The sequence below is a fragment of the Phacochoerus africanus genome, chromosome 4 (genome assembly GCF_016906955.1).
Source record: "Phacochoerus africanus isolate WHEZ1 chromosome 4, ROS_Pafr_v1, whole genome shotgun sequence".
Classification (NCBI taxonomy): domain Eukaryota; kingdom Metazoa; phylum Chordata; class Mammalia; order Artiodactyla; family Suidae; genus Phacochoerus; species Phacochoerus africanus.
Window position 1 is genome coordinate 4,408,365 of NC_062547.1, and position 13,487 is coordinate 4,421,851.

Below are 13,487 nucleotides of genomic sequence, written 5' to 3' on the forward strand. Positions count from 1 at the left end.
ATTAATGAAAACTAGTAATTATTAAATGAAAGTACGGAATCATGGAGCTCTCTTGCAGTGCCGTGGGTTAAGGATGTGGTGTTGTTACTGTGGTGGCCCGGGTTCTATCCCTGTCCTGGGAACTTCCACACGCCACAAATGCAGCCAAAAAAAAGAATACAGAATCAACTTTTTAAAAAAACATTAAGTATTGAAGAACATTCTTGCCAAGCAAGATGTATTTTAAGTAAACTATACTCTTGATGCTGCAGTGGAAAAAAAAAAAGCTTTTGTGATGTTACCTTCTTTCACAATAAAGGTGCAGTTTTATCAACTGCTGCTACAGGAGAACGTGAGTAAGCGCTGCTCCATCTTGGCTGCTGCGGCTGCTGGGAAAGCGGTAGCACCGGCGCCCGCCTGACCCTCAGACCTTAGAGACGCAGACTCTCAGCGCTTCCACCTCAACCGCCTGGCTCTCCAGGCGACGCACATGCGCGCCTTTGTTTATTTTACTCTTCAAGTCCATAAACCATCTCCGAAACTACCTCAATACTCAACAACTAAAAGATATCCTGGAGTTCCCGTCGTGGCGCAGTGGTTAACGAATCCGACTAGGAACCAGGAGGTTGCGGGTTCGGTCCCTGCCCTTGTTCAGTGGGTTAACGATCCGGCGTTGCCGTGAGCTGTGGTGTAGGTTGCAGACGCGGCTCGGATCCCGCGTTGCTGTGGCTCTGGCGCAGGCCGGTGGCTGCAGCTCCGATTCGACCCCTAGCCTGGGAACCTCCATATGCCGCGGGAGCGGCCCAAGAAATAGCAACAACAACAACAACAACAACAAAAAAGACAGAAAAAAAAAAAAGATATCCTTCACCATGGAGGGGAAGGCAGAGATTGAAACAAATTCAATTTTTCCAAAGTCAGTACAAAAAATTTCCTGCATTATCTAGATTTACTCCATCTAAATCCTCACCAATTTTTATATTTTGGGGGCTTGGTCAGAACAGAGTGGTCGCGGAGTTCCCGTTGTGGCACAGTAGAAACAAACCCAACTAGTATCCACAAAGATTCAGGTTTGATCTTTGGCTCCACTCCGTGGGTTAAGGATCCCGTGTGGCTGTGGCTGTGGTGTAGGCTGGCGGCTGCAGCTCCAATTCTACCCCAGCCTGGGAACCTCCATATGCCACAGGTGCAGCCCTTAAAAACCAACCAACCAACAAACAACAAAGAATGGTCTCTGGGTGTAATTAAAACACCAAATTTTATTCATAATAAACTCCCAACATAAAAACTAAGCAGCGGAGTTCCCGTTGTGGCGCAGTGGTTAACAAATCTGACTAGGAACCATGAGGTTGCGGGTTTGATCCCTGGCTTCGCTCAGTGGGTTAAGGATCCGGCGTTGCCGTGAGCTGTGGTGTAGGGTTGCAGATGCGGCTCGGATCTGGCGTTGCTGTGGCCCTGGCGTAGGCTGGGAGCTACAGCTCCGATTTGACCCCTAGCCTGGGAACCTCCATATGCCACGGGAGCGGCCCAAGAAATGGCAAAAAGAAAAAACAAACAAACAAACAAACAAAACTAAGCAGCATGCGAATCTCCTGTGCATATACTTTAGATGATGGCATCAAAAGCCTAAAGTACATTCAAGATCTCAGACTTTTCAAGTGCTGCCCAGACGGGAGCTCCAGAGGGCACAGCTCATCCTACACAACTGAGTAAATCCTTGGGCCCACAGCCAGTAGAACTGGTGAGTGACTGCAGTATAAATGAACAAATCCTTGCTGTGGCTAGAAAATTAGGGCCAAACCAAGCCAATAGAACAATGTACTAACTAAAAGTATCTGATCCTGAACTACAGGGCTGACACAAGTCCCATGAAAATACCTCAAATAGGGAGTTCCCACTGTAGCTCAGGGGTAATAAACCCAACTAGTATCCATGAGGATGCAGGTTCAATCCCTGGCCTCGCTCAGTGGGTTAAGGGTCTGGTGTTGCCGTGAGCTGTGGTGCAGGTCGTAGATGTGGCTTGGATCTGGTGTTGCCGGGAGTTATGGTGTCAGCCAGCCGCTGCCCCTCCACTTCAACCCCTAGCCTGGGAACTTATGGTGCAAGTGCAGTCCTTAAAAAAAAGAAAATGCCTGAAATAGTTCCCAGAGAGGCATCTGAGCCGTCCTCCTGAAACGCCCGAGTCAGGGCAGTGTGCCGCCTCTATCTATTTGAGGAGGGAGGCGGGGAATAAGCAATCTTCTTACTTAACTGCCCACTGCAGTGCCTGCATGTGAAGCAATGAGAAGGGAACAGCTTTCACTTGGACTTTGCACCACGTTACAGGGCAGGCCCCCCCGCTCTCTGTAACATCCTCGAAAGGGCGAGACCCACTGCCTTTACCCAGCTGTGTTTCTAATCACATTCACAACAGAACATGGTACCCAGGCCTCCTGGGATACCACCTGGAATACTGCGGGCAGAAAACGAAAAGCCTGGACGCTGGAACGTCCCCCCAGTGGCCTAGGACCTGTGTATAAGCATTTCAGCAATGTATAAGCTTCAAAACCTGGACTACTCCCTCCATCCCTAACAGCCTAACTGGACGTGCTATTTCAGTACCGGGCATCGGAGACCAAGAGCGAAGAGGTCCCGAGAGATCCACACAACGTCTCCAGAAACAACAAACTTACAGAGTGGGGCTAGGTCACCACAGGATGTGAGCAGCGGCAACGGGCTCGACCATCGGACCTCTTCATCCACACAAGCCAGCGTCTCCTTTGGCTCTCCTGTGGATTACCCGTGCCGTTGAAGCACCACGGCAGAAAGGACACTGGCGAAGGAGAGCTGGGCCTCAGTCAGAGTACCCCGTGGAGTCGATGATGCTTCTCCTTCTCCATAGGTGCCGGCCCGTCTAGCTGGACCCGGCCCAAAAGCGCTGTGCATTAATTCTGCAGCTCCTGCCTGTGGACACGCATACCACTGACATGTAGTTACAGACTAGACGGCTGTCGGCATCAGGCAAAGGAGCTGAGTGGTACCTCAACGGCACGGAAGTCCTTCTTTACCCATAACTATCCGCAAGAGAAATCTGCTTGAATTACCAAAGATGAAAGTTTTTTCAAAAATCCCGATAATGATATAAGTTTAACTGAACATTTTTGACTTCTTCCTTTGAAGTCAAAGGACAATTTTTAAACAAGTTTCCTAAAAAAGATCAGAGTTAATACCTCTAGCTGTTTCTTTATAAATAAGAAACAAGACAAAAAAAATCTCCTTCAAGGAGACCACACTGCCTGTATTCTTAACAAGGAATCAATACGGGAGCCTCTGAAATTAAAAGGTTCAATTTAACAGTATGAGAGAACAATAAAACCCTCTTATCCCAAATTTTAACCAATTTGATTGGGGGGGGCGGGGGGAGCCAACCTACATTCCTTAAAAATTACTTAACCCTGGAGTTCCCATCGTGGCGCAGTGGTTAACGAATCCGACTAGGAACCATGAGGTTGGGGGTTCGGTCCCTGGCCTTGCTCAGTGGGTTAACGATCCGGCGTTGCTGTGAGCTGTGGCGTAGGTTGCAGACGCAGCTCGGATCCCGTGTTGCTGTGGCTCTGGCGTAGGCCGGCGGCTACAGCTCCAATTCGACCCCTAGCCTGGGAACCTCCATATGCTGCGGGAGCGGCCCAAAGAAATAGCAAAAAAAAAAAAAAAAATTACTTAACCCTTCCTTGGTAACCTGGGACTGTCAATGGGAATGTCATTTCCTCTGTTGGCCTCTAACACGCGGAGATGCTAAGGGCCACTAACTCTATGCTAATTAACAACTCCCCTTTTAACTTCATGTTTCTTCCAACTTCTAATAATTCTATCACTATGTCCATATTAACAATTCACCCGTCTGTCAAGAATCTGGAAAAAAGACAACCAAGTTTGTCAGACAATCCACAAAGCAGGAGGCAACAGGCTCCCGGGGTGAGACCCAGGATGGGACCCAGCGACTGCTCCGCAGCCGCCACAGATCTTCTGCCCCGACCCCACCCCGTTTCTAAGTTTTGCTCCAAACCGATAAGGCTGCCAGATACTTGATGGTCTAGGAACTACCGAGGGTTCCTGCAGATTAGAAATTCAGGACTGCAGCTGCTGAATCTCAGACAGAAGATTAAATCCCTGACACATCTACTTCCACGGAGAGTCAGGGCCTCCACCTCAATTATCAGCTGGCCTGTGCTTGCAAAAGGAAGTGCTTTTCCTCAAAAACAAAACCATACTTACCTTAGGGCTTAACGTACTAAGAAAGGAAGGCTACATTCCAAAGTCCAATATAATTTTTAAGGATATTATCAATGCCATTATTCCCTGGCTCAAAGTACCAATCCGTTACTGTAAAGCTGGGGTTTCAAAGTCATCTACAAATTCCTCCCCCCCCGGGAATGATCTAAAATCAGGGTAAACTCAGCTCAGTAACACCGGAAAATATCGAAAGGCACCTGGGGTCATCTGAGGCGACAAACCCACCGAGCAAAGGAAGGCTGTGGTGCCGAGGCTGTGGTCCGCTTCGGGGCGGACGCCGAGGGAGGTGGGAGCGAGACAGCAGGAGCGTCTCGGCACCCCCACGTCGTCCCAGGCAGGAACCAGGAGTTGACCAGACCCATGAGTAAGAAGACTGTGAACACTGACCTCTTTTTCTGGTAAGAAACATGAACTTATCCTTGGCCTCCAATTACCAGGACAAATGGAAGATGTCTTTTTGCATCTTTCTGAATAAATGCGCAAAGTTCAAGAGCACGGAAATCAGAGCAATGCAACCTTGTAGAACCTACTAGGTCTACCGTGTTCCTCTTGTTAGTTTCTCCTAAGGAGCTTGCGCAGAACGCCTCCCATCGCTCCCTGACTTCCTCTGGAAGATCTTCAGGAGGAGAGAAGGAAAAAAGCATTATCACCACAGAGACTTCACACAGACAAACAGCACAAACGAATGGCACTCCCGGTGGCACAGCGGGTTGAGGATCCGGTGGTGTCACTGCCGTGGCTCTGGTCGCCGCCACGGCGCAGGTTCAATCCCTGGTGGAACTTCCACATGGCAGGCGGCCCCCCACAAGAAGGAAACAAAAAAGACTAAACAGGTGTGGGCCACCAAAGGAGAGCCGGCCCTGCAAGCTGAGCACCCGCTCTCAGAGGAAGAGAGTCACAGAGCCGTGCTCAGCTTGAACCCCGAGAACTTTCAGGAACCAACCCCCACGGTCTACGCTTGATGCCAGGAGCCCTAAGCAGTCTCTGAATTCAACTCTTTTCTAAAGATTGTTTGGTGGAAACTTAACCTGGAAAACGTGTGTCTCCAATAACTCCCTGTAAAGGTGACAGTCACTACCTGGGGAAAAAGCATTCTTCCTCTACAGTCAGGTTGAGTTCGGGAAATGCTGCACATGTCAGCTCCCACCCACTGAGAAACTGACTAGCCTCTGGCCAAGGAACGCTCCAAGGAACCCAGTCTGGCTTCTCAAATTGCTCAAAGAAAATACTCCTCAAATGTCTGTGTCATAGGCCAATATATGGAAACATAGACCATAGCAAATTCTACCGTCTAGAGAAGTTTTAAGGGAAAAGCTACACAAATACTTCTCTCTCTTTTTTTGTTGGCTGCAGCCACAGCACATAGAAGTTGCCAGGCCAGAGAGCAAACCTGAGCCGCTATAGTGACAACACTAGACCCTTAACCCACTAAGCTACCGGGGAACTCCCACAGATACTTCTCCAAGAAAATCAAACTGTAGCTGAAATCCTGGAGGCCTTACTAGACTAAAGCTGTCATCGGAAAATTCTGGTTTAAACACACATGTGCATCACCCTCGCAAGCGTGCACGCGCACACATACACCCCACTGGGCAAGCGACTTCCATAAAATGAAGACTGATCTAAAAAACAATCACACACGTGGCCAATTCATGGGTATGCCCAAGAATACAAAGTGTGATGATCCGGCTTATACGCTCTCAAGAAGCGAAGTTATAGGTGGGGAAGCCCCAATTTTTCCATCATGCTTTTAATGCACACTCACCAGGTAAGAGCCTCCTGCACACAAACATCCTTTTTTTTCCTTCTTTTTTTTTTCTTTTAATAGGCTGGCACCCACTGCATACGGGAGTTCCCGGGCTAGGGGTCTAATTGGAGCTGCAGCTGCTGGCCTACACCACAGCCATGCCAGATCCGAACCTCATTTGCAACCTACACTCCAGCTTGCAGCAACACCAGATCCTTAACCCACATCCTCATGGACACCATGTTGGATTCTTAACCTGCTGAGCCACAAGGGGAACTCCCCACACATTCGTAAGAGAGAAAAAGATGGATGGACTGGGACATGATTTTCAGCAAGGGAACTCTGAACTAAGGCCACAGTACAGGGTTAAAGACTTTTCACCTCAACGGAAGTCAGAGGGCTAGGGTGTCTGCTGGTACCACACCTGGAGCACACAGGGGTCTCAGTGCCTGCACGGGAGGAGGCGAATTTTGGCCTCGGTGCCAGGGTAAAAGGCATCCATGCAGTTTCTTCCAAGTAAGCTTGGGCTGATGACATTCAAATGCTAGTACAAAAGGGTCCCGTAGGACACTGGCTAATACCCCTTGTTTCAGGAATAAAGAGATGGAGAAGTTGCTGATAAACGTTTAAATATGCCAATTAAATGCACTCAATCCAGAGGCTATACAGGGGCCTTCAGAAGAAATAAAAGCAAGAGTAATTATACCTCAAGAAGCTCAACTGTCAGCCTACGAGTACGTCAGGCCCAAAGGCACTTTCACGGAGCAAAACTCAGAGAATGAAAGTGGCTAACTCCAGTTACCAGCTGAGCCTGCCAACACGTAAAAAAAGGACTGCAGAAACAAGAACCGAGACACAGCAAAGAACTACACTGTTCAGGCACACTCTCGGGAGCCTCATTCAAACTCCAGATAATCTGAAAATACAGGGAGCCCCTCAGACAGCGAGTAACAACGCTGTGAATATTTCCACTTTACCTCACCCCCTCTCCAAACCACCCGGAGCGGAGTCAGGACCCCACAGCGCAATTACCTCGGATGAGCTGCTGCACCGGCGCGCTGCGGGGGCCCTTCTCGGCGCTGTGCACGATGCAGTTGGCTATCCTGGTCAGATGGCCCATGTAGCCGTGCCGGCGTCCTCCTTCGGCCCTGACGAGGGAGAGGACAAGTGTTCAGACCCCGAGAAGAGGCAGTGATGAACAGCGTGGTAACGAACCAAGGTGGATTTAAGCAACTGTTCGAAAAACCGAGGCACTAAAGACAAGAAGGGACACAGAGGGAAGGTGCTGGTCCATCAGCAGGTCGGGCGGAGGCGGGAGTGTGGCAGAAATCGTCTAACCAAACTGACACTGCAGCCACCTCAAACAGGGCAAATTTTGTTCCAAGAGTCAAATTGTCAATCTTCCAAAACATACTACCTTTAAAAACAAAATCAGAAACATTCACTGAGGCCCAATGTTTCTGAGACTTTTCTTTCTTTGAAACTATGTTTCAGACTTTAAACAGACTGTAGGAACCCAGGTGAGAACTCTGCTGGTTCCTTTGCTAAGAGACATCCAGTTTCAACCCTATCAATCAATTCTCTATCAGCGGCATTTCTCAAGTTAAAAATACTGGGTGATCTGAGGACTTGGCCAAGATGAGAGGCAGTCAGTTTGTATGTGGCCCAGGTACCGCTGGGAACACAGACGTACAAACCGCTTCTCATGCCTCCCGCCTCTCAGGGTCCAATCTTGGCAACTACGACCCAGCTTTACGTTTGGATAAACTTCTCACATCACACCTCTGTGATTTCTCTGCCCAAGAAATACGTTACTTAAATTCTATGAAACAACAGGAGGGAACAAACCCAAGAGGTCTCTGTGCAGAGGGACAATCTTCCAGGAGCCCCTAAAAACCATCCTAAAGGTTTGCCTGGAAAATAAAACACCTGCTTAGAGGGCCTGGGGACACCGAAGGGCCAGAGGCCTGACCTCAACTGAGCTGCTCAGCGCCTCTATTAGTGCCACATTAAGATGCCAAGACCCGAGCGTGCCCCCTGGGCAATTTCTTTGTCAGACGCTGCTGTCTGTCCTCAAGACCCCACAGATGAAAACAAACCCCATCTCCAAGGTTCTTGGCCCAGGGCTCCCGGGGGTCTTCAGACTTCCTGCGTGAGGAGACCTTACACGGCGCGTTCAGGAGGACGCCTCAAGGCTGGAGGCCCTCAGAGTTTGGAGCGCATGGGGAGCAGAGCACAGAGCCAGGTGAGGACGGAGAGAGGGAGGGGCTGAAGGAAGGCTAAGGCGGGTCGGACATGACCAGAGATGCCAGTCTGGCCACAGACAGACCTCAAAAGAGCCCCACTTGAAGGAAAGTGCCTGAGATCTGCCAAGACTAAGCGCCTGCCACACTCAAACTAAACGCCACCTTTCCCCACAGAATCAAAGCAAGACCTAATCAGCGTTGATAAGCGGATTTTAACAATCAGACCTCAGAAAGTAAAGCTGACCCCCCCCCCCCCAGTTACCCAGCCCTCCCGGCACAGCAGGTGAAGTCTGAGCAGAGACACCCTGAGAAAGGTCAGACTACCAAGGGGCACTGACATGGTGATGGGGTGATGGCAAGCTTCTGCCCTGACGGTGGTGGTTACACCACTGCACACATTTGTCAGAATCCCTAGGAACGTGTACTTCAATAAGCCTGCCTTAAAAAGAAACCCCAGCAGTATATGCCCTGGGAGGCTTTCCCACCACACCGCCTGCCTCAGAATCTACAGGACAGAATACAAGCTCCCAGGGCCCTAGAGAGGAACGCCTGTCCTAGACGACACCACCGGAAAAGAAAGTCTGGGTGTCAAAGCTACTTCCATGCATCAACCAATGCTTCAAGGCACCTTGCCTATCAGCTAAAAGAAATTTTCTAAGAAAGGAAACACTAGGGAGCTCCTGTCATGGCTCAGCACTAACAAACCAGACTAGGATCCACCCTTGTGGATGGAACCCTGGCCTTGCTCAGTGGGTTAAGGATCCGGCGTTGCCGTGTGCTGCAGTGTAGGTTGCAGATGAAGCTCGGATCCTGCAATGCTGTGGCTCTGGCGCAGGCCAGCGGCTGTAGCTCCGATTAGACCCCTAGCCTGGAAGCTTCCACAGGCTGTGGGTGGGGCCCTAAAAAGACAGACAGACAGACAGAAAGAAGGAAAACACTAGGCAACTTTACGCCCCTCGAGTCCCATGCACAAAGTGACTCTTCCCTTCACTGAGAACCTGGGGTAACAAGAGCAAAGCTGCTAATTATCATCAAGGAGGATCTGACCCAGTAATTTTTTCCTTCAGCCCCCGGTGCTCTCAGACAAAGGGCCACTCGCAAAGGACCACCAAGTTTCAACGGCGGCGACAGAGGTGGGATACTCCCACCCTGGTCTCCCTCAGGACGGGGCTCTAAAAGCAAATTATCAGGGAAACTAAACAATCTGCACCTTGCAGAACCATTTCTAACTGTAAAGTGGCTTGCACCATATGCTTATTTTCACTGTTCTCTGTCCAGAGCAAGGGAGGACGTTTTCCTCAAATTAAAAATCTGGAGTTCCTGTCGTGGCTCAGTGGTAATGAACCCAACTAGTATCCATGAGGATGCAGGTTCGAACCCTGGCCTCGCTCAGTGGGTTAGGGATCCAGCATTGCCATGGGCTGTGGTGTAGGGCAGCAGCTACAGCTCCGATGTGACCCCTAGCCTGGAAATTTCCATATGCTACAGGTGTGGCCCTAAAAAGACAAAACAAACCCCAAAAACCCCCTGCATTTGTATATACTAACAGTGAAAGATCAAAAAGAGAAATTTACCATTTACCATCACATCAAAAAAGAATAAAACACTGGAGTTCCTCTGTCAGAGCTCGTCGGAAACCAATGTGATTAGTGGGTTTGCTCCCTGGCCTCGCTCAGTGGGTTAAGGATCCGGCGTTGCTGTGATCTGTGGTGTAGGTCACAGACGTGGCTTGGATCCCGCATTGCTGTGGCTGTGGTGTAGGCCAGCAGCTGCAGCTCCAATGCAACCCCTAGCCTGGGAACCTCTGTATGTCACGGGTGCGGTGACATAAAAAGACAAAAAAAAGAAGAAGAAAATACCTAGGAATAAACCTACCTGAAGAAACAAAAGACCTGTACTCTGAAAACTAGAAGACGCTGATGAAAGAAATCAAAGATGACACAAACGGATGGAAAGATATACCAGGCTCTTGGATTAGAAGAATACTGTCAAAATGACTACCCTACCCGAGGCAATCTACAGAGGCAATGCAGTCCCTATCAAATTACCAAGGACACTCTCTACGGAACTAGAACAGGATACTTTAAAATTTGTATGGAAACACTTGAGATGCCAAATAGCCAAAGTAATATTGAAAAAGAAAAACAAAAATGGAGGAATTGAACATCCTGACTTCAGACACTACCACAAAGCTACAGTTGTCAAAACAATCTGGCACTGGCACAAAACAAAAATACAGCTCAATGGAGCAGGACAGAAAGCCCAGGCATAAGCCCAAGCACCTATGGCCAACTCACCTAGGACAAGGGAGGCAAGGACATACGGAGGAGGAAAGACAGTCTCGTCAATACGTGGTGCTGCAAAACTGGACAGCTGCATGCAAAAGAATGAAAACAGAACACCATCCAACACCATACACAAAATAAACTCACACTGGATTAAAGACCTAAATATAAGGCCAGACACCATAAAACTCCTAGAGGAAAAACAGGCAGAATGCTCTTTGACATAAATCACAGCAACATCTTGTTTGATCCACCTCCTAGAATAATAACAATAAAAACACAACTAAACCAATGGGTCCTAATTAAACTCAAAAACTTTTGCACAGCAAAGGAAACCATTAAAAAAAGGAAAAAGGCAATCCAAGGACTAGGAGAAAATATTTGCAAACAATGTAACAGACAAGGGCCTAATATCAAAAATATACAAACAACTCATACAACTCAACAACAACAAAAGAAACAATCCAATTGAAAAGTGGGCAGAAGACCTAAGTAGACCATTTTCCGGAAAAGACATACAGATGGCCAACAGGCACATGAAAAACTGCTCAACATCACCGATTATCAGAGAAATGCAGATGAAAACTACAATGAGGTCCCACCTCACACCAGTCAGAATGGCCATCGCAACAAGTCAACCAATAACAAATGCTGGAGAGGACGTAGAGAAAAGGGAACCCTCCTGAGCTGTTGGTGGGAATGTAAATTGGTACAACCACTATGGAGAACGGTATGAAGGTTCCTCAGAAAATGAAATACAGAACTACCATATGACCCAGCAATCCCACTCCTGGGCATGTATCTGGACAAAACTTTCCTTGAAAAAGATATGTGCAGCCCTGTGTTCACTGCAACATTATTCACAGTAGCCAAGACATGGAAACCACCTAAATGTCCATCCACAGATGCCTGGATTGAGAAGATGCGGTACGTATTTACAATGAAATACTACTCAACCACAAAAAGGAACAAAATAATGCCATTTCCAGCAACATGGATGGAACTAGAGATTCTCATTTGAAGCAGAGTAAGCCAGAAAGAAGACGACAAATACCATAAAATATCACTGATTTGTGGAATCTAAGCTATGACACAGATTATCCTATCCACAAAACAGAGACAGACCACCGCCAAGGATGGGGTGGGGGGATGGACGGGCAGTTGGAGGTTTTGGGTGCAAACTGTTGCGTTTGGAATGGATGGGCCCTGGGTTCCTCCTGTACAGCACAGGGAACTGTGTGTGACTGGGTCACTTTGCTGTACAACAGAAATAGAAGAAACACTGTAAATCAACTATTCTTTAGTGGAAAAAAAAATCAAACTGAACTATCAAAACCCAATTTACTTACTGTTTCTTCTCATTCATTTCCCAGGCGTCAAGTATTCGTTCTATTAACTGACATTTTTGAAAGAGCTGAACAAAAAGGAATGTTGCAGTTAGCATTTACATAAATGTCCAGGTGTCAAAATTTTAAAGCGAAATCAAATTCTAGTCAAACAATTCATTTGCGATCAGAAGTTTACTCAAGCCCCCAGAACACTACAGGGATTCAAGACTGGATCTGTCTTCAGCAGGGCATCTATTGAAATAACATTTCAAGTACTGCTACCAGTGAGCAACTGACTTAAAGCAAAGCCAGGTTTTATTAGCCATGAAATCTGGGCTCAGAAATATAGCGCCTGACCAAAATGAAAGCGAAATAAAGACAATTACGCCCTGGCAAAAACTTAACTCACAATCCACGGCAATAGCTGTACTTTTAAAACGTTAGCAACACTTACTTCTAGATGAACTAATTCATCTAGAATTTTAACACTGCATTCATATCAAAAACAGGAGTGGCCTGGAGTTCCATCGTGGCTCAGAGGTAATGAACCCAACTAGTGTCCATGACCATGTGGGCTGGATCCCCAGCCTCGCTCAGTGGGTTAAGGGTCCAACGATGCCATGAGCTGGGGTGCAGGTCGCAGATGCGGCTCAGAACCCACGTTGCTATGGCCACGGCACAGGGCGGCAGCTGTAGCTCTAATTCGACCCCTAGCCTGGGAACTTCCAAATGCTGCAGGTGTGGCCCTGAAAAGAGAATAAACAAAACAAAAAACAATGTTGCCAAAGTTCTGCCAGCCAATGACAAGCGCTGAGGCAGCATCACTGGAAAGTGCGATGCCCGTTTTAGCCAGTCGTCTGTCCCTCTCACCTTTTCAGTTACTCCGGGCTGGTCTTTCCCACCTTCAAGGCTTGGGAGTAACTCAAGTGTGAGCTACAGAATGTCACACAATCACAAAATTTCAGAGCAGGAAGAAACCTGCAGACTGGCTTAGTAAAATCACTTTATATTTAACAAAAGAAAACAAAGCCCAAGAAGAGGTTTGCCCAACAATGCACAGAACTCACTTCTCCCAACTTTCAGTCATATATTCAGCACCAGAAATAAACACGCAGGCAGGCCAAATCACAGTTCAAAGGTCCTCGGTAATATTTAAATTTGGATTGTCTTTTTTTTTTTTTTTTTTTTGTCTTTTGTCCCTTTAGGGCTGCACCCTCGGCATATGGAGGTTCCCAGGCAAGGGGTCAAATCAGAGCTCTAGCCGCTGGCCTACACCACAGCCACAGCAATGCCAGATCCGAGCCGTGTCTGCGACCTACACCACAGCTCACGGCGACGCCAGATCCTTAACCCACTGAATGCGGCCAGGGATCGAACCCACAACCTCACAGTTCCCAGTCAGATTCATTTCCACTGCACCACGATGAGAACTCCTGGATTGTCCTTTTTAATCTCCAAAAGATTTCTAAGTCTTTGAATTTATTAATTTTACCAAATAAGAAGGCTACTTAGGCTTTTCTTTAAAAAGTTCATTTGGTGATTAAAGGTCCAGGATATGATTTATAGAATCACTGGTTTAAAAAGCACAATGGAAATAAGACAGTTAAATATTTAGACTCTGAAATTTAAC

At 47.7% G+C, this 13,487-nt stretch overlaps 1 protein-coding gene across 10 annotated transcripts in view; it reads right to left on the reverse strand.

Moving 5' to 3' along the window:
- Window positions 1-13,487, reverse strand: part of PPP6R3 (protein phosphatase 6 regulatory subunit 3) — a 131,750-nt gene that overhangs the window by 31,309 nt on the left and 86,954 nt on the right. For all 10 annotated transcript variants that reach the window (XM_047775064.1, XM_047775063.1, XM_047775062.1 and 7 more), the window contains 3 exons: window positions 11,879-11,943; window positions 7,031-7,146; window positions 4,782-4,867 (listed from right to left, as the gene is read on the reverse strand). In XM_047775064.1, the coding sequence (XP_047631020.1) occupies window positions 4,782-4,867; window positions 7,031-7,146; window positions 11,879-11,943 (267 nt within the window). The remainder of the gene's footprint in view (window positions 1-4,781; window positions 4,868-7,030; window positions 7,147-11,878; window positions 11,944-13,487) is intronic.